Consider the following 27,187-nt stretch of genomic DNA (forward strand, 5'->3'; position numbering starts at 1 on the left):
ATAGTTTGCACAATAGTTTTGGTTAGTATTTGAACCAACATATATATATATATATATATATATATATATATATATATATATACACACACACAAACAAAATGCAATAAATATGAATATGTTATCATTAACTTTTATGACCGTCCTCAAAAACTAAATAATATTTATAATAATTTTTAAAGTCAAATAATATTTAGAAATGATATGCTATTTATTACCATTCATGTATCTTGTTAAGACAAAAATCACAGTAACGCCCGAAACGCAAAGAGAGATCCCAACTTCCAACAGTTCTCTGATCTCAGCGATACAGAGACTGTATAAAGATGGCGAAAAAACCTAGGCTCTTCTTCCAGGTGATTCTCTTCATGTTAATCATGGTGAAAAGTGGTGATTGCATATGGTTGAATTTACCGAAATCTGGAAGGAAGTGCGTGACGGAGGAAATCCATAACAATGTCGTTGTTTTGGCTGATTACGTCGTCATCTCCGATGTTCATATTCACCCCACTCCCTCCATCACCACCAAGGTAATTCTCTCTCTCTCTATATATATATCTTCTGTGTGTGTTTCTCGTTGAATGTTTATATAATTCAAACAGACGTGCATGTACAATTGTATATGACTTGTATGAAAAAATCATGTGATTACTGAGCTTGTTTTGATGTTATAAGATTGACGATGAATTTTACATGTAATTGAACATTAATATGTTTATGATTATGATTACTAGTGTCCAGGGGAAATGAAGTTTGTGAATTTCAATAAATCTGAAAATAACCCCCAAAGCTAATTGTGTTAGGACCAAATGTTAATAAGAGCTAGGGTTTTGATTGGAATTAGATTCTGCTATCTATGTAAAAGATGTGGTGGAGTAATTAGTATATATAATCATTATACATTTGATGTCAATTTGTAGGATGATATGTGAGACTCTGAAACAACTAACTAACGCTAAATTGATTTAGGGATATGTTTCAGGATCAAATGCTTGATTTATGTTTATCTTGTTGTATTCACTATTCAGGGAGGGAGGTTATCAAACACTAGTAAATGATGAATTTATGCTTTCATTTGCTTTTGGTTCTGGTCTCATATATAATCTGACTACAATAAACTGTTACAAAGAGTCTTTTTAATTATCTTCTATGGAGGTCACTTCTTCTATTTTGTTGTAATACAAAAATTCAGCTATAGTGATAATCAGGAGGCTGGTTTTTTCTCCATTTTCACAAACTTTTCACTAGCAGGTGTAATCATGGAAACAATGGTTCTACTTTTTAGGGTAGATGTCAGTTTTGCGTATATCTTACCCCGACCCCACCTACGGGTGGGATATATTGGGCTGCGCTGGTTTGGTTAGGCAGGCTGCAGAGGATAAAGAACTTCGTTATATCCATTGCCATCTTTGATCTTTCTTCTGCTATGAAAATTATGGTTTGTTCTACTTTTGTAGGTCACATCACCTTACGGAAACGTCCTTCACCATAAGGAGAATGCAACTCACGGTCAATTTGCTTTCACTACAAGTGAGGCCGGGCAGTATCTGGTTTGCTTCTGGGCAGACGACCCTAATCAAGGTGGAGCTTTAAGTGTAAACATTGACTGGAAAACTGGAATTGCAGCAAAAGATTGGGAGTCAGTTGCAAGGAGAGAAAAAATTGAGGTGAGAAATAAATAGCTTTGTATCATCTGTTGCTCTACTGTTTTTGCTTCCCGGGTCCAATCCTCCCTCCCCCCCCCCCCCCTGCGTGCGCTAGCCTCAACCTCCAAGTGAACCAAAAAATGTCCCTTCACATTGGTGTCCTGGAGGCAGGTACCATGTGGCCAATTGGGTTGTCGGTAATCAACTTTTTGCCCATATATAAGCTCTTAATTCTCAAGCATTTAATAATGTTGAAATATATTAATGGAAAACATATTAAAGGCAATAGTTTGAGTGATTAGGGTTATTCAAGATTCTTTTTCTTGTTTGTGACCTCGAAAAAACTTGAAAGGTTTTCCATCCGAGTACATTTACCCACCATTCCCATTTAGAGGGATGAATAATGTAGACCCAAATGATTATTTGAATCAAATTTGGACTTCATATATAATTATAGCATCCACAATGGTGAACTTTTTCCAAAAAAATGGGACCACAAGCAAAAACAAAGTTCTTTTAGAGCTTGTAACGTCACAAGCGAAAGAGGGGTTTTTGCCGGGTGTTCTTTCACAAGCTTAGTGGCTAAAAAACTCTCGTTAGAAATTTGAAACCTATGAAAAGCTTCGTTATAAACGTTTTACTTCTCTTCTATGGCCTGACAAGAAGCCTGAATTGCTTCATAGGGTGTTGAGCTTGAGTTGAGAAAGCTTGAAGGAGCTGTGGAGGCCATTCATGATAATCTTCTCTACCTCAAGGGCAGGTGCCTTTCTGCAATTCCAATGCATTATCGTATTATGGCTATAAAACCTTCGCATATGTGTTTTCTTTTTCTCATTTTGGGTGTTCTTTTTCCTACATTTATATGCATCAAAGCCAACTTGTTTGTTTCTTTAACACATAAACTGGCTGTCTTTTTCCTCCGGCCCATAAGTAAAACAAACCGATAATGGAAAATTAACGCAAATTCTCATTGAACAAGAAAATCCGAAATTAATGGAGTGTTTTTTAGTATTAGTATGGCTTCAATGCTTATCTTACATTTGAACGTGTTTATCAGTTAGATTTACGAGAGTAATAAGTTGTAAACTTGAATTTTAAGATATTAATGAAAGTAAAAAGTACCTAATGTTTAATAAGCTGTTTTTTTTTATTTTATCAAATGTAATATAATATAGTATAGATAATGAATTGTGGTTCGTTTACGTGGTTATGCAGGGAGGCACAGATGATAGAAGTGAGCGAAACTACAAATTCTAGAGTGGCCTGGTACAGTATATTCTCGTTAGGTATTTGCATTGCAGCTTCCGCTGCACAACTATGGTACTTAACGCGCTTTTTCCAAAAGAAGAAACTAATCTAGACTCGGGCCCGGTAACGTTACAAGAATAGGATTATTAAGCTGTAGAACTGATTGTTTCTTCTTTTGTCAAGAATTTTTATACCATTGGAATCCTGCTTTACTGCTTTGAAGATATGGGAAATAGTCTTAAGGACCAATTGCTATACCTTTTTTGTGATTGTATGCTTTAAAGTGCATGACATTTGTTGTCAGCTATAAAATGGATTCAATGGCTTGCAACTCTTCATACCCTTTGCTAATGCTAATGTTTCTTACCCTTTCCAAACCCTACTCTTTATGAGATTTTTCTAAGTTTGTTTTGTTTTTAACTTCATTCAAAGATTTTTTTTTAATTAACCTGGATATCCAACCTGTTATGCGAGCCGACTAATCTCAGGGCAATCACCTGCTTTGCAGATAGCCCGGAGTCACCGCATTTGAACCTCCGTGGCCACAAGGGAATTTTTATTCCTCCTTGTATTTGAACCTGGGACCTCTTGGTACTTTTGATCTTTGGAGCCAAGTTCAAACCAATCAGGCACCACCATTATGGTTAACTTCATCCAAAGATTGTCATCAAGATTTAAGATTTTTGCACAAAAACTAAATAAACATCAGTTGGGAGAAGATTGGTAAAGTAAAACGGTTGAGAAAAAGAGAAAGGTAACTTGCTAGCTCAACTGGTAAAATCTAGGGTTTGCTTCGTAGAAATCATGGGTTCAAAGCCTTGAGGGTTATCTGACTATTACCTTTAGGGCTCTATGGTATTAGTCGTCGAGATCAAAAGAGGATATTATCTATAGCCACACACATTAGTTTCGTTAAGCCATTGAGCCGTTCCCATGAAATACGTTAGTTAGGGACCGTTTGCCAATTGTTGAATGGTTTGGTACAGAATGATTAAGTGGTCATAATGATTAAAAGACTTTCATGATATAGTGCAAAATAAAATATAATTATTTGGTAATTGTGTACAATGAAATTAGGGCTCTTAATGGTTAAGGAAGATCCAGGATACAAAATCATTCAGAGGGTTTTAGAACCATTAAGAGACAGACTTTTTTTTTGCCAAACAAAATTCACCTTGTTAGAGGTTACCGCTTAATATAAACAAACATCCCCTTGCTCTATTTTTTTTAATTTATCTTTTTTATGATTCGTTCTCATGAAAACACTCATTTTGTAACTTTTACCATTGTTTTGCTACTTTTTTTGCAAAAATAATAATTAATTTATGATAATAATAAAAAAAATATCAAATAAAATGGTTCACAAATTCGATCACTCCAAAATATTAGACCTGACTCGAAAGATAACAGTGAAATAAAACAAAGATTGTTCGGTTTATTAGACTTATTACAAAAAATCGTTTATTTTCGATTTTTTAAATGCCAATTAAAAAAATATCACTAAAATATGTCGGCATGTCCATTTTAAATATCAATAAAGGAAATCTCCATTTGAAATAAACACGAGTTCATTATTTGTTCATTAACGATGTGTTTGATAAATGGGTCAGGACGTAACTGCACATAACAAAAACTTGTTTTTGGCACACCATTACACTGCGACAAAAAGTACCAAAATAGGTAGAACAAATATCATGAGATGAGACAAGATAAGTAAATTACCAAACTATCCGTGTCAAATTAAACCGTAAAATCTTTCAAAATTCTTTCACCCACTACCTCCCTCTCGTACATCCATTTCAGTCGAGTCAAGTCCCATCGTCCCATCTATGTACCAAACGCACCCTAAAGATTCAAGCAATTGGCTCAGACAATTACTGGATTTTCTACAAGAAATCTTGGCCTAGAGATCAGTTTATCTTCCTTCCTATCTATATCATATCCTCAATGCACCCATTCCTTCTACTGGACTGAATTTGAAAATCAAAAGATAATATAACCGGACTGAATTCTGGTTTCAGGAAATGGGTTGTACTTCATGTCTTTTTTTTTTATTAACCTGGATATCCAACCCGCTATGCGAGCCGACTTATCTCAGGGCGACCATCTGCTTTGCAGATAGCCCGGAGTCACCGCATTTGAACAATCCGTGGCCACAAGGGGATTTTTATTCCTCCTGGTACTTTTGACCTTTGGAGCCAAGCTCAAAAAAATCAGGCACCACCCATGTGGTTTACTTCATGTCTTCTCCCACCACCATATATATGAAATACCACCATAAACAAATAGCTTAAATTGCATAAGGGGCAAATCAGCATAAAATTCAGGTCTTTTCTTAAGAATCTAATAAGAAGCTATACAAGACCAAGTCATTATATCTTATGTTACATACAAATTACATGCAGCAGGCATTGATCAATGATGAAATTGGAATCGACGGTGAGTTATTCATGTATCTTCAGTAACTTTGTATATCAGTAACTCCCGACAAAAGCCATTAAGATTAACCTTAGCGTGGTTTGAGTGGGTGATAAACACAAATAGGATATGAGTGATTACCTGCAAATAGTGATGGTGAGCAATGGTTGTTGAAATGAGTCATTGAGGTGCTCTTTTTGTGCCCGGGAGAGAAAATATTGGTGCTTTATCGACAAGTATTTGTCTTCCATGATGAGATGCTGATTCAAACTTCCATGCAGGACCAATAAGCCATGATGTAGCAATTCCGCCTAGTAACCCTCCAAGCTGGATTAATGGTTAAATTTGTTAATGAAGAATGAGAGAAAACCGAGTAGGTGGTGATGTTCTATGCATAATGGCACGGGAAAAATGTTTCAAAATGCAACGAAGTTTGGCTTAGTTCCTATTTAGAGTAACAAATAACTTGTTTTCTCAATCAATGTAACAAAGTTCAAAAAAAATTATTTAATGTAACAAAGTTTCCTATTTTTTAACCCATTTTGACTCATAATTTACTGATTTTGTAACATTTGATGACACGGATGCCAAGTTTATCATCCACTTACATGTAACCCTTTCGTAAACAAGTATCCACATCATCAAATGTTACAAGATCAACCGGGTCAAAATGGATACAAAATAGAATAATCTGAAACTTCATTACATTGATTGAGAAAAAAAATATTTGTTATACTAAATAGGAACTAAGCCAAACTTTGTTGCATTTTTTTCCTAACTAGAAACCATGAAAATGTCAAACTAAAGGGATCGAAAACTCACGTGTCCCCAGTTGTCAATACCTTGTGACAACAGCCCAATAGCCTGAATGAGGATTAATCACAAAGTCAACGCTTACAAATCAAGAACCAAGTCAATAAGGTCAAATCATATTTAGAACTGCAGAAGGCAAGCGTAGATTTGTACCATATTTAAAGCGATCACACGTGCAACATGCTTCAAGTCTCCTACACCACCTTTAACCATGTTGTTATGTCTTAACACAAATATAGCAAAAGATCCAACCTGATTCATAAACAATCTCGTAAACAGTTTAGTTTGAGATAAAACTAAAAAAAACGAAGATAAAAACGAAATCAAACAAACCCATTATATCCCACTTGAAAGTAGGGTCTGTGAGGGGTAAGATGTATGCAAACCTTACCTCAACCACTAGGATCGAGAGGTTGTTTCCATGAAGACCCATGTCTTGTGCACAAAAAAGAGGTGTGTGCAAGTAGACAATAATATAGGTAACATAACAGGCAATCGGACATATTCAAGAGTCTAATTTAAACATTCTTAGGAGTGTCGAGCAAATATGAAATTGGAAAAATAATAAACAATGGAAAACACCACATGTTGATGCAACAATTAAAAACTTACTAATCCAAATATTGCCCCTGAAGCGCCAACTGCTGGTGCTTTACTGAGCCAGTAACTCATTGTTGAACCTATGTTTGTAAAATTCAATATTAGATGAACTCTCTGGAGTGAATTTTGCTTTATGCGAATATACATACATATATGAGTTACTAATTTTTCGAACCATTATACTTTGCTTTTTGTTGCAAACCAGCCATCAATCTTGCAAAAATGGAAATGAAAAGAACACAACACTTGCAAGAATGGAATTTTAGTCAAAAAGTGTACCATGGTTCTTTCTTCCGGATTTCCAGAATATTTTCAAGACCGCTCACTTTACAAAATAAAAGTGTTTTCTGAATTTTCGCAAATTCAATGCCTTAACTACAGCAAAACAGACCAAGTATGATGGCTGCAACACAATTATATAATAGGTATAGAGAGAGAGAGAGGAAAAACATGTTTTTTTATAATCGGTTAATGATATTACTTGCAATTGCAGAGGTCATATAAACAGCGAGGTATCTTCTGGGGCCACTCAGATGCTCCATGGTAGGGCCAATAGAGTTTAGAGAATAACAATTAATCTGAAAAGGGTTAAACTTACTTCAGTTCATTTTGAAGTATAGATCATTAGAAATATAATACTAGATGCAGAAAAACTCAAACCTGACCATAAGGTGTCCGACATTTGCATGTAGAAAGGCAGATGTGACCAGTCTCCATAGCTCTCCTTTGTCAATGAGACCGTTAACCTAACCACAAAATTTTAACTAAAAGTTTTAAAAGTCTTGAAACATCTAAACCATCTATGTAGGATGCTATTTTTAACTCGGAAGATCTAACCTTTGCTCCCCACATTAACAACTTTCCTTGTGATGCTACTTGTGCAACATATACCCTGAAAAGAAAATCTATTAATTTGAATATTTTTCTCCGACATCCAAATGAAATAAACGCAAAATTACAACATAACATGAAGCACTAGAAGCAAAAAAAAGGTCAAATAACTAATGGCAAAACATTGTACTTACAACACATTAATGGCAAGTAGTATATCTGTCAATATCCTTTTATTAACGGGACCTCTAGTGGGAGTCCTTAAGTATGCCTTTTCTTGGTCTCCATAATTGGTTTTATTTCCTTCTCCACCAAAAAACAATATGCAGGAAGAGAACGTGGTAGCCCAAGCATCATGAGGCCATTGAGGAAGCTTAAACCAGTTAAACTGGTGGGATCTTCCATGAGACATTCTGTTCAACTGGAGAACATGGCCAAGATGAGAAAAATTCTGTTTGACAAGAAACAGAATAGAAAAGGGTCAACTTCAAACTTCCAGACCACAAACACAAACCTGAGCAAAGTTCTTTAGAAGTACAGAAATATTTTAATTGCAGATCTGATGGTACAGTTTTAGCCTTTATGTTTTCACAATTGGTTATGCTTTTCTCGTACCTGCCTCTATTTGTATGTTTTTACTTCCTCTTGGCGAGCATTTCAAATCTTTATCATTACTCACTCTCTCTTTCTCACACTTTTCATAAGCTGGGGTGTTCACCGAAACAACCTCTTTACCGTTAGGGGGTAGAGGTAAGGTCTACGCACATCTTACCGTCCCCAAACCCTATCTCAGGTGGGATTTACCGGGTATGTTTGGTTTGGTTTATGTTTTCATAATGTGTGTTATGGCACCAAAAGGTTTAATATAATCTTTTCTTAATTTCCTTGTGATTTCAGTGAACTTACTAAGACAGCAAATCTATAGCTCCCAAAAAAAATCGGCACAAAACAGATACCACCCCACGTTGCTCACTTATATCTGGATCACATATTCAGGATATCAGGCATCATCATCCTTCTAGCAAGAGCAAATTACCATTTTTGATATAATACCTATTGTCTGTTTCATATATTAAGCTAGTAAAAGCAGAAGTGGACACAAAGGATTCTACCACATAAGTTAAATTCTATTATAGGCAAAACACGCATTCTAATCAAGTGCACTTTGGCTTCAAAGGTCAAACAAATTACCTTTTAACTTGAAACTACATTTTTAACTAGAAAATTTCTTACAAAATTTGAGTCAAATAGTTCAAAGAGCATAACAGTACTGATGTAAAAGATTTGCATGAAGTGTAATCCCGCCTCAGGTAAAAATCAATTGCTTTAGAGTTGGAACCCTAGAAACCACAGAAATCCTCCAATATTAATAAAGTTAAATAAGTTGACTCTCTTATTTATCATATAGGAAGAGGAGTAAAGGGAATTGCCTTTAAAGGTGAGTGCAGAATAGAGCCCAAATGGTGGCGATTGGAGACGACACTGAAGCGAAGGAAGTGAGCAAGGCGGAGAGCGGCAGCGTTGGTGATGAGATGGAATGGTTTGGGAAGTGATCCAAGTCCGGAAACCGAGAATTCCGGTGGCTGAGGTACAAAGGAACCAACCATCGCAGTGAAAAGAAGATACCGCTATCCGAACTCCGATGATAGTTTTGATCCAATTCACGGTGATTGATGCAGTCTTTGTTTGCACTCAACGTCCCTTTTATACCTCAATAGTCCATTGGTTTTCTTCCTTCCCACGTGTAAAGTTTTGTAATGGTTTCAGATTTTCAGATTTTGTTGTTGTCACCCTTCGCTTTTTTTAAACAAATCATGTTTTTTTTTTTATAAAATCACTTATCAACTTATTAAAAATTAAAATAGTTTAATTTTTTTTTTTAAATTTATTACTGATTTAGTACCGGTATAAATTGTTTATTTAAACAATTAAAAGTATTTATTATCGATGTCACATCAGAATAAACTAAAAAGTTATTTTTAATACAAACTCAAACACTGAAATAAGTCGATAGGTTATTTTTAATGTAAGTCATTATTAAGTTTTGTCTTGAGAATAAGATAATTTAGTTATTTAAAAGTTTATTAAATATGTGTTTTTTGAAAGAAAAAAAAATTAATCATATTTATTTAAAAAATATGTTACATTAAAATATTTAATTTTCATATAATTTAAATAAAAGTAAAAAAAAAATAGAAAATATTTTTTTTAAAAGACATTAAAAATAATCAATGTGAGATATGAATAATCAGAAGGAAAAGTGTGAATGTTATTCAAAAAATATTAAAAGTTTTATTTATTTACGTCATATAATCAGAATGATGTGTCATGAATGTTTGATAACTTGTATGATGTTATCGTAATTCAAATCAAAAGGGTGTCAATTGTTATAATGGATAAATTTTTCAACAAACATTTCTTAATAAAAATATTTTAAAATTATATTGTTATAATAAGAAATTTTGAAAGTACAATTTCTAAATAAAAAATAACTTGAAAATATGTTGCTATAGTAAAGAAAAATCAAAGTATAATGTCATAATAAAAACAACTTGAAATGATATGTTGTAATATGAAAAAACAAAAATACAATATTATAATAAGAAAATTTGTAAAAGTAAGTTGATAAATATAATATATATATATATATATAGAGAGAGAGAGAGAGAGAGAGTAAATTACATGTTTGGTACTTGTGGTTTTTATTGCATGTTTGGTTCATATATTAAAATGACCAAAATGTCCTATTAATTAACATATTTAATAGAAAAAAACTAACAGTGTTAGATTTAGGGACCCAACGTGTTATAAAATACAATCGCAAGGATGTAATCTATATATATTCCAAAATAAGAACCGAGTGTGTTAAAACACATAAACCGCATTAAACTTGGTATATAATAGCAGTTCAAAAAAAATTAGTAAATAAAATAGGTATATTTTTTTAATATCTAATAAGATTCAAAAGGAATTTAGTATTATATTAAGGGGCCATACATATATGAATTAAATATATTGGAGAATAAAATGTGGAAAAAGTTAATTGATCGTATATTTTATATTATTGCACGATAGCGTGAGTAATTTAAGTAGTAATGTAAATTGTATATATAAATAATTGTTAGTTGTTAAATACAATCATCGACTAATTGTATCTATACGATTCATAAAAGTTAGTAGAATTTAAGTAACACACACACACACACACACATATATATATATATATATATATTATAACTTTGTTGAAGAATAAAGCTGTAAACTGAAATAAAATGAGTAACATTAAAGATCGTCATATGGATAATGTATGCATTGTTTGTATAATTGATGGCATTGCATGAATTTTTTTTATTTTTGAAAAGACAATTGTACATTTAACAATTTTATTTAGAAAAACAAAAGTACACCTAAATTATATGATAACTACCATCCAAACGCATGCCCACTCTCAAACTTGATTGCAAGATCCACCCGTCGAGCAGGGACATATGATTCGTCAAAAAAGGGAAATGGGACAGATCCCAAATGCTTATACGGTGCGCATTAATCAAAACAACTAAATATAAGCAGTTGTGACAAATGTCATGGGCATATAATAACTTAAAGTCAAGGTTGGTAGGATTATAGCACCGAGTTCTCAGATGCTTTAGTTTGGTAATAAAACATCTTATGGCACTTAAAGTAACCCTCTTTTATATTATTTGTATGTTTGAAAGTTTTGGTAGAAAGCCTTGCAAGAAAAATCAAGAACGAGAATAAAATCGGGCAAAAAAACCATCCCTGCGACCTGCCCAGTGACCTTAAGTAGCATGGGTAGTCGTGTATCCTACTGCCTCTTTATCCTCAAGGATGTGCGTGACCTGAGGTCGCGGGACAGGGCGTGTAGAAAGCAGATTCACACAAAAGGGGCCGATTTTTGGGATCTTTTCTCATTTAGTTCACCAATACTTTTCTCACCCATTTTTCTTCCTTCCTCATTGAATCCAACTTTGGGGCACATTTTATTTCACTCCCTCAACCATTTCAAGGGGGGTTTAGTCATCATCAAAGCTAGGGATAAAACGTAAGATTAAATTTTCATCTTCATTTCTAAGGAGGCGTTTGGTTTGTAGAATGGAATTCGATGGAATTGGAATTCATCAAATGAATTTGACTTTGAGGAAATGGAATGGAATCTGATGGAATTTGACCATGCTTTGTGATTGCGTTTGGTTGCATGAAATTGGATTAGGGAAGGCGTCTGTAGGAAAGGAAATGAAATCCTAGCATATTGCCATGGAATTGTAAAATCTGCGCGTGAAGGAATCGACCGGAATTGAAAGGATTTCATAGTCTTATTCCATGAACCAAACATTCTATTTGAAATTTGGTCAAAGGATTGGACATTTCAATTCCTTTTAATTCCAATTATCCAAACAGCCCCCAAGTGTTTTCTCGATTTTCTAAGTTTTAGCCAAAACCTGTCAATACGAGTTCGGCCTACACTTTACAAAACTATATAGATGTTAAAATGTAGTTCTTTAGCTCCTCAAGTCTTCCATTTCATGTATTTCTTATTTGGTTGATTTTGGACCATTTAGATCAAATTTAAGGTTTTGGGGACTTTATGGTTTTTGATGAAATAAGTGTAGGGGTTGATTTTACTTACATGGGGGATGATTTCTTCAAAGTTATTGTGGATTTTGGAACCAAAAACGTGGAAATGGTCTTACCAATTGTTATGTTGATAAAATGGGATTTTACCTATTTAATGGCTATGTATACATGAATGTTCATTCGTTGGATATGGTTTGACATATCTAGAAGATTAGATACAGTAGATTATTATAATGCAATGGATCCATAGGCATATAAGTCGGTGTTATTTTGTATGAATGTTATGATATTCCCTAATTGTAACTTGGAATAAACATTAAGTCTTCATAGGCAATATGGTGTGGACTTTTGGAGTTGGGCATCGGCTATTGACCAATATGATGTAATTTATTGTGAACAAATTTAACTAGGATTTGGGAATCCCAAGATATAGACCTGGTGTGGTTGAAATTGATGACTCCACAAACAAAAGACTTGAAGTAGTTGAACTTGTTAACTCATTAAGTTATAGACTTGGAATGGTTAATTTTAATGAATGTTAATATGTAAAAATTGATGCTTATATAATACAGATATATGACTTACTTTTTTGTTTCGTCACTATCAATGGTAAATTAGGTCTCTCTCGTTATTGTAAGATGTATTATGCCTTTCTAAGGGTGACAATGGTTTAAATGGACAAATTTACTTGATTAAAACTATGTTTTCAGTATTATTGTTTTATATCTTTATTTTATATCTATTCAAGCTTAATAAGCGTTAAGCCTAACATTTTTTCTTAAATGACATTTATATCAGGATCTCAAGGTACCGGGACACTAATGCTCGAGTAAAGTGATGTTTGCCAGTAGAGGCACTTTTGTGACATCATCTTTTGGAATTACAACGATATATTATTTTGGTGATTGTAGTGACACCACACTATAATTTAAATCTAGATTGGTTTAGATCAGTAGGTTGTTATCTACCGTCCATTCTTTTAATGTGAACTCTTTCACATTTCCCTTTGTTGGGTGATTTTATTTAATTTAGCTTTTATTTCATTTTATTGTATGTTTAAGTTGTCTCCTATTTGAGGGGTGTTTCATCTTCCTCGGTTCCATGTATTTTCTTTTAAAATGGGAGTTAATCCCATTCATTTGGGGTCGTTTACTAAACACTTACCCGATAAGCACTTACCGATATAATTTAACACTACCACTTACTTACTGGGTAAGACTTTAGTCCACTAAAACGACATCATATGCAACAATTTACCCAGTAAGCGCTTACCATAGTAAGAGTTGTCGCCCTCACTTACCGGGTAAGACTTTTGGTTATTATCTCCCTTTTACCGGGTAAGATTATTGATCATTATCATATTCATCCGGTAAGTTAACGTAAGTTGATAAGTGGAATTGGGGTGTGTGTTTTGTTTATAGATGAATTATATTTTTTAAGCAAAAGATAAATTTTAATAAAATATAAATTTCAACCCAAAAAGAGTCACGTATTAGACGACCAACAATGTGAATGTGATAGACCGACAGCCGGATCTTATCCCCTTCATTCTCGCTAACCACCCAATCGCCTCCCCCTACGGCGGCGCGTCTATGGAGGACCTCTACTCCAACCTCCATTACTGGCTGGTTGATCATCCAACCATCACTCACTTCCAGTGGAAACCCAACCAAACATGGGGTGCCTCCCCCCTCTTTCTCTCCCTAACCGTCCTCGCCTACCTCCTCCTCACTTTCGTCCTCCGCCGGGCCTCTCTCCCCACCCTCAATTCCACTTTCCTCCGCCTTATCTCCGCCCTCCACAACCTCATCCTTCTCATTCTTTCCCTAATCATGGCCGTCGGTTGCTCCCTCTCCGCCCTCTCCCAGATGCCAAACCACCGTTGGATCTTCTGCTTCCCGCCCAATCAAACCCCTCCACGTGGACCCGTCTTCTTCTGGGCTCAGATCTTCTACTTCTCCAAACTGCTTGAATTCATCGACACGCTCCTCATCATCCTCAGCGGCAGCAACCGACGGTTGTCCTTCCTCCACGTATACCATCATGCGGTGGTCGTTGTCATGTGCTACTTGTGGCTCTCAACGTCGCAGTCGCTGCTCCCGGTGGCGCTTGTTACCAATGCCTCCGTGCACGTGCTAATGTACGCATACTACTTGCTGTGCGCACTTGGGGGGCGTCCATGGTGGAAGGTTTTGGTCACCAACTGTCAGATTATACAATTCGTCTTCAGCTTCATGGTGTCGGGTCTGATGTTGTATTACCATTTCACCGGGTCGGGTTGCTCTGGATTCTCGGGTTGGTGCTTCAATGCGGTTTTCAACGCCTCTCTTTTAGCTCTCTTCGTTAACTTCCATTTCAAGAATTACGCCAAAAGGAAGAAGGCCAATCGTAACACCAAATCAAAACCCTTGTGATAAAGTACCACCATTGATTAACAATGTACACTTGCAAACGCGAGGTTACCCAGAAGACCAGATGGAACAATCAATAAATTTAGCCATGGTTGGTTTTTGGGTCTTTTTGATTTTGCGATTTCAATCTTCATGGTTTAATTTTAAACCAATTTTGTTATGATTTGGGGTATGTTCAACGAACGTGAATGAATTCCAAGATCAAAATGACATTTGAGAACATGTTCATTAATCATGGTATTAAATTCTTCTCTTCCATCTCCATTGATTTGATAGTTTTCTGGATATAAGTTGCTTTCATTGCCTAACATAACCTGAAATCATAAACATTTTGGCAAGCTGTGTTCATCTTATAAAGCTGCAAATTTAACAAATCTCTAACCTTTTCGAGCCACCCGTCAACTGTATCAAATCTCTCTGGGGCAATTTATCAAACGGCTGGCATGCTATGTTGGGAAAACAGGTTTCTATAATGCTTTGTTTCTATAATGCTTTGTTTCAATGGTTATTAACCCCATGACCGTTCCCTTCCTGAACTCGAGTTCTCTTGCGAAGAGATCTAATATACTTGAAAGGAATGATAAGAACAGCGAGCCAAAGAAGAGCACCATAGCACCTTCTGTTGTTATATGGAAAATTTTGAGTCTCGTGAGAAACAGAAAATATAAGACCCCAAGCCGATTCGGGGTTTTTCACTTTCGACATTTTTTTTGAATGCATGACCTTCTAACGGATTTTCAGACATTCTTGTGTTAGAAAGAGACATTCTTTGTTAGGGAAAGACGTTCTTAAATCTGTTAGAAGGTCATGTAGATTTCGAGGCATTCTTGTGTTAGAAGATATTATGCAGATTGAGGCGTTCTTGTATTATAAAGAGATATTCTTCTCTTAGGCAAAAGTGTTCTTATATCTGTTCGTAGGTCATGCAGATTTTGATGCATTCTTGTGTTAAAAAGAAGCTTTTTTCTGTTAGACATAGAACAAATGTCGTGCAGTAAAAAAATTTGGCCGGATGGTTATTTCCAGTTAATTTGTTATTTGCAAGTATAGTACCCGTGGTGGCCTGCAAGAAGAACAGTATAGATGTTTACCCACAATCCATTTTGATGACCGAGAATATTACCCGGATAAGGTAAAAGAGAATAGTAACTCATGTAGATAAACGCTTACCCAGTAAATGACCCTAAGGGGCCGTTTACCTAGATGCTTATCACGTAAGTGCTTATTGTTATGAGTCAACACTGTAATTTATTTTACCTGATAAGATTGTAGTACATCAAAATGGTATTGTATTCAACAATTTACCCAGTAAGCGCTTACCCGGATAAGAGTCATCACTCTCACTTACCGAGTAAGACTCTTCATCTTTATCATTGCTCTTACCGGGTAATGTTTTTAACCTTTGCCATGTTCATTTGGTAAGGAAAATTACCCAATAAACACTTATCGGATAAACGTTTAGTAAACAGCCCCTAAGTGTTGAGTTATTGAGTAAGAAGCAGCAAGTGTTTGGTAAGTGGTGACCATTACAAATCATTGATATCTTTGATTATAAAGAGAGAAATATAAGGTAGTTTACCTGAAGATGAGTGCATATATGAATGCAAGAAAAGCTGCAGTCACTTGTGGTTGGGTTGTTTGTTTACCTCTTAATAGTTTCATTAAGAGGTAACATCTAAATCATTAAGAGATGAATCTTGTTTGGTAAAAAAAAAAAGTCTGCCTCTTAATGGTTTTAAAACCCTCTGAATGATTTTGTATCATGAGCCTCCCTTAACCATTAAGTGTCATCATTTCATTGTAGACAATTACCAAACAGTTATATTTCATTTTGCACTATATCATGAAAGCTTCTTAATCATTCTGACCACTTAATTATTTTGCACCAAATCATTCAGCAACTGTAAAATAAATCCAAGCATATTGAAATTGGAATCCATAGAAATTTTGAATTGGAATGGGATTTGACAATTCATTTCTCTTGGCAGGAATGGTACATGTTTTGTTGGGAATTAAAATAAAAATAATAATAATAATAAAATAACCAAAACACCCTTATATTACATTTTTCATATTTTTTCAGCCAAATAGATGGAAATTCTTTCTAGAAGCAATCTAGCTTAAGAACACAATCAGTGGTGTATACAGATTTTCACCATGCATACAGAAAAGTTAAAAACAAAAATATTGCATAGTCAATGCCATCAAAGTAATTTAAGGTTTCGTTTACTGGGTCATTTGCTAAACTGAATGAATGTGGCAAGAGTCGAGAATCTTAACCGGTAAGAGCGATTACAAAGATGAAGAGTCTTACCCGGTAAGTGAGAGTGACGAATCTTACCTTATAAGCGGTTACCGGATAAATTGCTGCGTATAATATCATTTTGATGGACTACAATCTTATCAAGTATCGTTTATAATCACGCAAAGAATTACCCAGAATCTAGAACCCTAGAACCCATTTTTATTCTTTGGCGACGACGAAGAAGATTTATGAACAAGCTTAATGGAAAGGGTGGAGGAGCTTTTAGGAATTATGATTGCGTTTTTTTGGGAAATTTAAAAATAAGAATTTATGTATCAAGATTCATATTGAAAAACATTAATGTTAGATGGATAAAACGATAAAGTTTTAATCTTTATAAATAAAGTTTAATTCTTTTATCCAAAAAAAGATTAATTGAACTATAAAGTTAAAACCTTTATTATAAAAGATGGTAACTTTACTATGCAGAATCAAAGCACAAACCGATCACTACCACACAGATTTGAACTTGTCTCCGCGATAGATTCAATGAAATAATGGAGTAGAAGTAGAGTTGTCCACTAAGTAAACATAAAAAAAAAAAATTAAGATACACGAAAACTAAAACTAACCTGTTTGAAGTGACGTTGAATCGGAATCTGTACGGTAAAACTTGTCCTTAAAGGTTTTATACGACCACCCACTATTGTATGTTGTGAGTCGACTAGTCGTAAAGCCCCAGGATTTTATGTAGTATCGTGTTTTGTTTATCAACAACTTTGATAAATAAATCAAAGGCAAGTTGGATGTAGAATATGGTAGTTTCACACTGATTGAGACAAAAAACTGAGAGAGAGAGAGATTTTGGCATAAATTCGAGAGAGAGCAGACGATTTTCGGTGTGTGAAACCACCCCATGATCACGCCTAAATCCCCCTAAACTCGGGATCATATAGTGACCAAGTCCCTTACTGATTTTCAAAGTGCACCTCCTCACGCCACTTTCGTGAATCCCGCCCTCGGCCACAGCCACGCACGTGCGTATGTGTTGGGCCTTCCACTCATGACCCCCCGTCATGAGTCTATCAACGAGTTCAAGACCCAATTGAGAGGAAAACCTTATAAGACTTTCTAGTGCTTTTCTATCTACCAATGTGGGATGAACTATGAAGAATAAATTTCCAGGTCACTAGCATTTCCAACAACAATTCATTCATATAAACTTTGATCAGATATATGATTCCTTGTGCAGAAAGAGATGTATTTTTGGTAGAGAGAGACATGAGTGTTGTGTGTGTGTTTTTTTTCTTTATTAAGGTAATACCATTTTTTGCTAATGTGTATTTTTTTTTTTTTTACAATTATCATTAAAAAAGACCAGTTTTATTAAAAACTCCTGAGAAAAAACATAGTACAAAGGCAAAAAGAAACAAAGTTTCAACAAGATACATAAACAACCGAACCTAATAAGACAGATAAAAACAAGAAAAAAGCAACAGGATAGGCAAAACAAAAAACCCACCCACCACAACAAACACAAGCTAACTAAAATACCACAAGGAAGCACGACAAGAAACCTTCAACCCAACCACCACGAGAAACAACCAGCATGAAAGCGGACAAACAAACCAAACCTAATCATACATTAAATGCTACCCCTACCGCTAGTCTGCAACGCCAATCCAACCAGAAGATATTAAAACCTATAACACGATTAGCCAGTCATGGGAAAGAAAAGGGTTGGATCTCGAACTGTAAATTAGACTGTGGAGATAACATTTCACCAAAGGCCAGTTTGAATCGAGAGCACCAAATGACGTATAATGTAATCCGTATCCACACTACCGCTTGGCATTGACCTCTACAAGTAGAAGAGAGAGAAAGAGGCAAGATCGTGGATGGATAAAATATCAACCATAAAATACACACTTATTGAACCGAGACTCTACCACCTAAATACACCCGACCACATTCGAAACCGTTTTACAACGAACAAACAACGATCAACACACTCGATGTCATCCCCATGGGTGGGTGGGACTGGCAACCAAAGCAATGGAGGTACATAGGGGAGGACACACAAGGTGGTTGTGGTTGTCATCAGAGAACGACAGGGGTTGGGGTGGAATAGTGGTGTTCGTCGAAAGGGGGTGGGGTGGAAGAGTGGTGTTCGCCAAAGTGGGGATAGAACAGTGGCTGTCATCAAATAAGGTCGTCACACCTTTGTCTTCTTGTTGTGTGCGGTTAGAGATTGAAGATGTGGTCGTTGGGGTGGCGGTGGTTGTCATCGGATCACACCTCTCTTTGTATACAAATATAGTATAATCTTTTTAATTTGTAATAAAAATAGACAAAAAGGTAAATGACCTATTTAACCCTAGTTAGTGACAGGGACCCAAATTAAAACAAAATGCAATTCCGGAGGATACTCAACGTACTTATTTTAAAAGAGGGGCCATATTCAAATTCCGAGCAAATCATAGGGACCTTTGTTGAAAGTTATTCAAAAATCAAAGATATTTTAATTCTTTTTTGAAATTAAATATATAAAAAATTAAATATATATTTTCCAGAACAATAAACACTGAAATTTCCGTATACAAATGGTGGATTCGTGGGTCAGGCTTTTTGGAAACGGTAATTCGGGTTCGGGTCGACTGTTGCCGAGCTCTGGTGCTGGCGCGTGCGAAATTGATTTCTCTCAGATCATTGTCGAGTGTCGTTACTCATTGCAGTTGTGGCTTCATTTTCACTCCTCCCCCTTACGCTTCTCTCTCACTCACACACACACATCCAGAAAGCAAAAATCCCACCAAATTCGCCGATCCCGTCTTTCTCTCTCTAGAAACCTCCATGAATTTCGCAGGCATTTCAAATCTCCGGTTCATCACCGTCAAAGCTATATCTCTGTTCATAGTATTACTATTATTGGTGATTGAGTCCGCCGACGCCTCAATCCACGTGTACGATCGAGATCCATTCCGAGAAGTCGGCAATGCTTACCTTGTCTCCGGAGGCAGCGAAGGTCTGGCCGCATCTCGCATCACAACTCCGCTCCCTCGCCATTCATCCCCCGTTACCGCCAATGATGGTCGTACCTATATCCGGTATTATCCTGTCTCCCTATCCAACACCAATTTCCACACATGCTTGCTGTCTGTTTTTTTTACGTGTGTGTTTGGGTATTTTCGTGTGTGATTGATACCGAATCAGATCTGTGGTCACATTAGATCAATCTTCTTCTATTTCCTCTGATTGCTGAACTACTTGAAAATAAAGCACGCTTTTAGTATGCATCATTGTAAAACTTAATCGATATTTGCTGATACTTAACTAATTTGGCCATGTTACGCGGGCTGCTCGATGGCATGAGAATGGGAAATTCGAATCGTACATGTTTTTGCAGGCTTGATGGACTAGAGTTTTTATTAGAGGATGTAGTTGTAGGCATTGGAACTTCTTTCCCACCCCATGTGACTGCTGGAAGACAGTAATCACATCAAATGGACTCTTGATGACAATTTTATATTTTGAAAAAAAACTGCTAACTAGTGATTACAACTTCTGTGGTGGTAGTGTAGATGGATTGGTAATCAAATGAGGAAATATCTAGTATTTTTACAGTGTCGTTTTTGTGATGTCCTTTACAAGAAGGCGTCTTTATTATGGAACAGAGAAAAGAAAATGGTGTGGTATTTTGGAGCATAAGGAGTATGATAGCTTATGAACTGAAATGGTAATTGGGCCGATGGGGTAAATTCAAATAGAATGGAGTCCAGACCGTCTTAAGGGGATGTCAAAACACCCATATAGAAAGATATCTCATTTAAATGACTAATAGCTTAAAAATCATTAAGCTGGAGTTTAGCTTCAGTTAAAGCAAAAGGTGGTTTATGCTCTGTCATGCTTATTTGTTTCCAAGACATATTTATTATCCCTCTCAGAAGTTTATTTTGTGGAAATCCAAACATGTGTAGATTTCAGAACGTCACATTTCGGAGGAGTGAAGCAGCTGCAGCCAAGCATTCAAAAACGGAGCGTCGTACTGGATTGGTACAAGTTATAATTTTTGAGGCTGCTGATCGTGATAACATTGGTGGGTCACCTTATGGTGGGCAGAGATCTATTTGTTGCACATCTGATCTAGCTAAGCTGGAAGGTTGTAAACAAGGGGAAGTTATTAGGATACCTTCTGCAAGGGATTCTAACTGGCCTGTCACTGTCAACGTCTATTTTCGTGGAAAATCCTTAACGGCACAATTGAAAACTACAGAGGCTTACATCACTAAAACTGGAATGTACAACTTATTTTTCATATCATGTGACCCAAGCCTCAAAGGGATGACATTGAGTGGTACAACCGCTTGGAAGAACCCTGATGGCTACTTACCTGGAAGGATGGCCCCTCTAAAGAAGTTTTATGTGATCATGGCTCTTGCATATGCACTGCTTTGCATTGCCTGGTTTTCTCAATATGCGAGGTTTTGGGATGATATCTTGCAACTTCAGCACTGCATCAGTGCCGTTGTTGCTGTTGGGTTGTTTGAAATGATACTTTGGTACTTTGACTATGCATATTTTAACAACACGGGAACAAGGCCGGTTGCAATTACAACTTGGGTTGTGACTGTTGGATCTGTAAGGAGAACTGTTTCACGTCTACTTATGTTGTGTGTTTCTATGGGGTACGGCGTTGTGCGTCCTACGCTTGGTGGCCTTACCACAAAAGTGATGCTTCTTGGAGTAACTTACTTTCTATCAACTGAGTTGCTCAATATTACGGAGTATGTGGGAACTATAAGTGACATAGCCGGAAGGGCAAGAGTTATTCTTGTTCTTCCTAATGCTATGTTGGATGCATTTTTGATCATGTGGATTTTTACTTCTCTTTCAAAGACACTTACACAGCTACAGGTTATGCTTTTATCTTTAACTTCAGGCCAATACATAAAGAGCTTACAGCATTGCAATTGTGTTTGGGCATTCTTTTTACCCTTTTTTTGTGCTGCTCGATTATTCACTAGTGTACTAATACTAACTTTTGACCCGTCCAGGCAAAGAGGAGTTCTGTTAAGTTGGACACCTACAGGAAGTTCTCAAATGCATTAGTAATCACAGTTGTTCTTTCAGTTATCTGGATTGGATATGAGGTATCCACTTCACAGCTTTTATCTATAGACAATTAATCACCTCAAGGAGCTAATCTGGTTCATTTATAGTTATATTTACTATATTCTGCTGGTAAATCGTTGGCCATTGATCTATTTACGTATGCTTGCTTTTTCATGGTTTTTATTTTGTTGCTTTTATAACATATATGCGAGCAGTATTACCTCACAACGTTTGACCTGAATTCTGTTAGTGAATGCTCTTACTGATGGGCATAGTTATCTATTTGTTTAAATGCATCATTCAATGATCATTTTACTTTTTGATGCATTACTAAAAATAATCTGCTACATGGTATGAGTGCAAAAGCATTTAAAACTGGTTTTAATCAGGCCACCATGACTATAGAAGGTTGTCATGTAAGGGGACAAGGGTGGAAATGTCAAGTATGGTTGGGTTGAGCACAATGCAGTTTGTTCATCGTTTTGGCATGCACATTATTGGTGCTTTCCAAAGTCTGAATAAAAATAAATGTACGAAACATTGTTCTAGTTAGGTAAGGATAGCATTGTCATAGGGAACAATGGATGTTTAAAGAATGATTTTAGTGGAACCAACAATTGGTTTGTTTAATTACCTGAACTTAGAGATTCACGTAGGTGCACTCCTGAGGTCTCGAGATTAGAGAAACCTTTACAGCCTTTGGCTACTCAAGTCAGTCGCTCCTAAGTTGTTCAGGTATGTTGCCCAAGCACAACCTTGTGCATTGTCAAAGCACGTGGTTCGTTGAACCTAGCTATCCATGCTTTACAAGATGCTACTGAATCCTAAAACCTACCAAGCCTTCACAGTAGATCGAATGAAAGAAAGTAGTTTTGGTAGACGGAAATATAGAATTTTAAAGCCTATGTTCCTTTTCAACAATGTTTGGAAACTTAAAAAATGGAATCACATGTGCTGGTCATTTAATGTTGCTTTCACTGTTCTCAAGATATCTCCTGATTCGAAGATTAGAGCTTCTTCCCAGCCAGAGGCAGATACTTGGCCGTTCTCTATAATCTGATAATACAGTAGAAAACTACATACTGAGTGATCTCTTTAAAAGTGTATCGAAGCGATCTATTTATAAAAAAAAATATAGAGAAAAGATATTACCTCGAGGAAGCTGCCACAAAACATCCTCCCCGTAATAAAAAAGAAAAAGAAAATAGAACGTATTCTGAAGCCAAATGCTCTTAAATGGGTAGTTGTGTAGAGGGAGAAATCCTTTTTCCTCCATATTGAATGTAAGTGTATCACTTTGAGATCATAAGAACCTTGTGAACTGATACAAAATTACAATGTATGGCATGCATTTCTGAGTAGAGTGACATATGGTTAAACATCATCCCAGAAATGAACTAGCTTACCATTGCCCAACCAAAGTCTAGCCCAAGTTATACCTGAAAGTCTCTGTTTCAAATAAGACCTTTTTAGATGCAGGATATTTAAGAGATGGGTTCTTTCAATCCATCTTTTCCTTTGGAAAGTTACTTATCAGCCAAATATGGGCACCGCGGATTTTTCTTTTCCTTTTGAAATAGCCATTGCCCCTCCATAAGAAGGGGTTATTTGGTTGAACTCCACCTCCTTCATCGATGTGATTTAAAAAATCCAGACGATAAAAAGGAAAACAACAAAAAGTTTTTTTTTTTTTGTGTGTGGGATGCTAGTAAGGTGAACATGACGAGGTATTATTTCACTTTTTTTATATTTTTATTCAAACATATTTATCTCAATCTTGTGGACGGTTTATCTTTAAATAACATTTGAAGTACGGAAGGCTACTCTTGGAATTAGGATAATGGTGGGGTCAAGAGAGATGGAGATAGTATGCCATGTGGAATTAAAGATCCAATCTAGGGATCAATGATGCAACCTGGGCAGAAGAAGAAGAAACTCTCATTCATGGCCATATTTTTGTCCAAACTATTGATCCTTGTCAAGTCATCATGACAAATAAAAACGGGGTCTCTTGTCATGATCAGATGGACGAATTGTAAAAATCAAGAACCTGTGTGCCTATGTTTTATCCTGAGAAAACATTTCTCAATATATGTTGAGTTAAAATTCATCATGTGAAGCAGAAGGGACTCATTTTGCTGGCCGTCAAGCTAACTTGGGTGTTAGGCTGATTGTAATTACACTCTTTCCCCACATATCTCTTCAACTCAGGGTTTTATAGATAGGCACTTTTATTGAGAGTGTAAAGATCCCACCTTACCTCAAATTGAAGTATCCGAGGCAAAGGAGCTTTATTAATGCATTGATCAGGAATATAGAAGAATACAACTCTTCCTAAAAGTCAGGCCATAACTCAAAGAAAATAGGCTCCAACAGTTGGGTGGCAGAAAAATACCCATGTTTATTCGGAATAACTGATTGATCTATTCCTAAACAAGCATAATACCGTTGCCTTCCAGGTAAGTTGACTTTATCCAAAATGCTTGGGGTCAGGTACAGCTGTTCTCTGTGATCTTCTCAGCTTATTAATCTTCATGATATCAGTTACAAATGCGTTAATTTTCTTTTTATTCTCTTTCTGGTTATAAGTTAGTTTCGAGATTGGATGTATGGACAATGCAACATTTTAAAAATGGTTTTTTCCTCACACAAATATTTATGAGTGCGTGTATGAGAGACAGACAAAAGACTTTGCTAAGCAAACTTGATTTCTCCGGATCTTCTAGTCTAGGATTTTCAAATTCTGCCAGTATTCAAGCTGATGTTTTAATCTCCAATTTGACTCCAGTCTTGAAGTCCACAAGACATTTTGTCATTGCCTTTCATGTTAATATAATGCTCAATTCAAGTGTATATACAATAATAATCGTACTTATAAGATTCGAGTGATCACACGAGTTTGAATGTGTTTATCATGTGCTTGTCATTAATGAATCTTAACATGATTTTCTTTTTATAATTACTAGAAATGGGAGACAAGGTGTATGCACCAATGTACCTGAAGTACACCCAAATACAACAATAGAAGATGGCTTCTTACAAATTATATACTATGTCTACACAACAGCTTTCACCTTAGCACCTAACCTGCACTAAGCTTTTCGCACCTATCCTATGCTTTGTAACTATAATCGTAATTGCAGAAATCAGCAAAGTTACCCCTTCGGAAAATATTATTTACACCAGATATAAGTTCATAATATAGGAGACTACTCCACCACTTAGGCAAACTAACTGCTGAAAAGAGCTGATTGGCTGATAAGCTAGTTGCTAAACTAGTCATGTTTGGTAAAAAAAAATAGCTCATAAGCTAGATCACAATGTAAAATGACCTAAAAGGACATGTTAAAAAGTTAATTGGAAAAATACAAGGGGCATAATTGGAAGAAAGAAGTGGATCTTTATATTTGATACAACAATAACTAGTAAAAACCATGGAATTCTTTCTTCAAGTTTTCTTTTGGAGGGAAAAAGCTAATAACCCTAGCTTTCTTTACAAGAACCAAGCAATCTCACATCCGAGCTACTGATGCCTTAACAATAGGAGGCTGGGTTGGATAAAGCTATTGCATTACCATTATTCTTTGTTTTCTGTTGGACACTTTTCAGATGTAACTTGTTCATACAGGTTTACTTCAAGGCAACTGATCCTTTCAATGAGAGGTGGCAGAGCGGCTGGATTATCACCGCATTTTGGGACATTCTTGCATTTGCATTGCTCTGTGTTATCTGCTATCTGTGGGCCCCATCACAGAGTTCTCAAAGGTAAATTAGAGATCTTACATTCATGGAATGTTTTCTGCTCTTTCCAGCATCGAACCTTCTAAAGAAGAAACCATAAACCCTGAAAAGTAAGCGCAGAAATTTGACAAAGTGATCTTCTATGGTTTTACCTGAACAGAGGAAAGTTCAAATGGGAACCGTAAATATTTTGAGAACCTGAGAACCAACTATTTCATGAATCATTCATGATGAATAACGAATATCATGCATTTTCATCATGAATATCATATATTTTCATGAAGAATAGTTTTCATGATGAATATTTATCACGACATTCATCGTAAATAAACCATGAATACTTGGTTCCTAGGTTCTCAAAATATTTACGGTTCTCATTTGTACCTGCCCCTACCTGTACACATCATTTTGTTTCAAGGTCCCCCTGATCCCAAAAGGGGGCAGGAAGTTATAGCACAAAAAGTAATTTTATGGGAAATTATGATGCTTTTCTTCTATTTGTACTAAACCTCTGTACGTTTTGACATTATGAAACAGATATGCATATTCAGAAGAGAAAGGTGAAGATTCTGATGAAGAAACCGAAGCACTTTACAGTGGAACACCGAAAGGTGACATCAGCTTAGTGAGGCAGGAAAGACGAGAGAAGAAGACAGATGACTTTGATTTAGATGAGGATGATGAAGCAGAAGAAGGCAAGAGAGAATAGTGTATTCATTTGTTGAAAACAAACACGACATTGTGTACAGATTTGACACCAAAAAGAGATCGAAGCAACTTTCAACACAGGGGAGAAAAGAATGCAACACTCTTCTCGACTTATCGTGCTTTCGCTACACAATATGATCGAGTCATTTTCTGCTTGCTTTGCCTGTGTGAGTCACGAGTGAAATTGGTGTCTGAGTTGAACTCGGTTAAGAAAGAGTGATTCTGATCACTATACATTTTTACAAAAATTAGTCATTTGGTGATATGATTATGTAGCTAAAGAAAATGAATCAAACAAGTGGCTTGTCGTGGGTAGTGTGGGAGCTGTGTTGGTCATCTGGTGTCCACCTTTACTGGCAACGGTCAGTTGGTAGCAGCAATTAGATTAAAGGGTCATTGGTTACCTAAGGGGGTGTTTATTTTTTTTAAGAAGTGTTGAAGTCTGAAGTCTGATTTTACTTCTGATTTTTAAGAGGTGGTGCTGAAATCTGAATCTTTGTTTTTACGTCTGAAATCTGAATCTTTGTTTTTACGTCTGAAATATGAAATCTATGCTACATTTTGATATAACGTCTTTATGCCCCTGTTCAGAGATTGCACAAGGTCTGAGTTTTTCGAGAAGTGGACCTTCAAAGCTCGTTTTCAGTAAGCGAAGAAAAGTCTGGTTTTTTCAGGCATAGACTTTGCGTGTAAAAATAGGCCCGCTCGAGGGTTTTCGGTCCTTTTGGGCCAGGCTCTTTAAAAAAAATATTACGTCTAATCAGGCTTTAAGGTTAGGCCTGACTTTTTTTTTTGCATCTCCACCTCTTCCTTTTGTAGAA

At 36.0% G+C, this 27,187-nt stretch overlaps 4 protein-coding genes across 6 annotated transcripts; 3 read left to right on the forward strand and 1 right to left on the reverse strand.

Annotated features, from left to right (window-relative positions):
- The first annotated feature begins 323 nt into the window (after window positions 1–323).
- On the forward strand, window positions 324–3,003 carry LOC112517434 (transmembrane emp24 domain-containing protein p24delta3-like). Its single transcript, XM_025124859.1, has 4 exons — window positions 324–527; window positions 1,455–1,664; window positions 2,327–2,403; window positions 2,859–3,003. The coding sequence occupies exons 1-4, from the start codon at window positions 324–326 to the stop codon at window positions 3,001–3,003; spliced, it is 636 nt and encodes a 211-aa protein (XP_024980627.1).
- A 2,169-nt stretch (window positions 3,004–5,172) lies between these two features.
- LOC112517331 (RHOMBOID-like protein 10, chloroplastic) lies at window positions 5,173–9,224 on the reverse strand. 3 transcript variants are annotated; one of them, XM_025124726.1, is made up of 10 exons: window positions 8,984–9,224; window positions 8,825–8,893; window positions 7,748–8,004; window positions 7,560–7,614; window positions 7,388–7,468; window positions 7,204–7,300; window positions 6,735–6,802; window positions 6,276–6,374; window positions 6,132–6,173; window positions 5,173–5,636 (listed from the first exon to the last, which is right to left on the reverse strand). In XM_025124726.1, exons 1-10 carry the CDS (start codon window positions 9,158–9,160, stop codon window positions 5,490–5,492), a joined length of 1,092 nt encoding a protein of 363 aa, XP_024980494.1. In that variant the 5' UTR covers window positions 9,161–9,224; the 3' UTR covers window positions 5,173–5,489. The 3 variants fall into 3 exon arrangements, with proteins under 3 accessions (XP_024980494.1, XP_024980496.1, XP_024980495.1); XM_025124728.1 differs by lacking the exon at window positions 8,825–8,893 and having other exon boundaries at window positions 7,748–7,974; XM_025124727.1 differs by lacking the exon at window positions 8,825–8,893.
- A 4,443-nt stretch (window positions 9,225–13,667) lies between these two features.
- Window positions 13,668–14,781, forward strand: LOC112517093 (elongation of fatty acids protein 3-like). The gene has a single exon (XM_025124412.1). The coding sequence runs from the start codon at window positions 13,742–13,744 to the stop codon at window positions 14,561–14,563; it is 822 nt and encodes a 273-aa protein (XP_024980180.1). The 5' UTR covers window positions 13,668–13,741; the 3' UTR covers window positions 14,564–14,781.
- Window positions 14,782–19,585: 4,804 nt separating this feature from the next.
- Window positions 19,586–26,680, forward strand: LOC112517462 (transmembrane protein 87A). The gene is made up of 5 exons (XM_025124901.1): window positions 19,586–19,912; window positions 20,783–21,719; window positions 21,860–21,955; window positions 25,546–25,682; window positions 26,196–26,680. Exons 1-5 carry the CDS (start codon window positions 19,659–19,661, stop codon window positions 26,365–26,367), a joined length of 1,596 nt encoding a protein of 531 aa, XP_024980669.1. The 5' UTR covers window positions 19,586–19,658; the 3' UTR covers window positions 26,368–26,680.
- Window positions 26,681–27,187: the final 507 nt, after the last annotated feature.

This window comes from Cynara cardunculus (assembly GCF_001531365.2).
Source record: "Cynara cardunculus var. scolymus isolate 2C chromosome LG 8, CcrdV1, whole genome shotgun sequence".
In the NCBI taxonomy this organism is placed as follows: domain Eukaryota; kingdom Viridiplantae; phylum Streptophyta; class Magnoliopsida; order Asterales; family Asteraceae; genus Cynara; species Cynara cardunculus.

Excerpts from the sequence above, each read along its gene's own strand:
- LOC112517434 (XM_025124859.1), top strand. The coding sequence starts at position 324 with ATGGCGAAAAAACCTAGGCTCTTCTTCCAGGTGATTCTCTTCATGTTA. Across the intron at positions 528-1,454 it reads CTCCCTCCATCACCACCAAG|GTCACATCACCTTACGGAAA; the intron begins GTAATTCTCTCT and ends CTACTTTTGTAG. Across the intron at positions 2,404-2,858 it reads CTTCTCTACCTCAAGGGCAG|GGAGGCACAGATGATAGAAG; the intron begins GTGCCTTTCTGC and ends GTGGTTATGCAG.
- LOC112517093 (XM_025124412.1), top strand. The coding sequence starts at position 13,742 with ATGGAGGACCTCTACTCCAACCTCCATTACTGGCTGGTTGATCATCCA.
- LOC112517462 (XM_025124901.1), top strand. The coding sequence starts at position 19,659 with ATGAATTTCGCAGGCATTTCAAATCTCCGGTTCATCACCGTCAAAGCT. Across the intron at positions 21,720-21,859 it reads AGACACTTACACAGCTACAG|GCAAAGAGGAGTTCTGTTAA; the intron begins GTTATGCTTTTA and ends TGACCCGTCCAG. Across the intron at positions 21,956-25,545 it reads TTATCTGGATTGGATATGAG|GTTTACTTCAAGGCAACTGA; the intron begins GTATCCACTTCA and ends TTGTTCATACAG.
- LOC112517331 (XM_025124726.1), bottom strand. The coding sequence starts at position 9,160 with ATGGTTGGTTCCTTTGTACCTCAGCCACCGGAATTCTCGGTTTCCGGA. Across the intron at positions 7,615-7,747 it reads CTACTTGCCATTAATGTGTT|GGTATATGTTGCACAAGTAG; the intron begins GTAAGTACAATG and ends TTTTCTTTTCAG. Across the intron at positions 7,469-7,559 it reads TGTTAATGTGGGGAGCAAAG|GTTAACGGTCTCATTGACAA; the intron begins GTTAGATCTTCC and ends TTTTGTGGTTAG.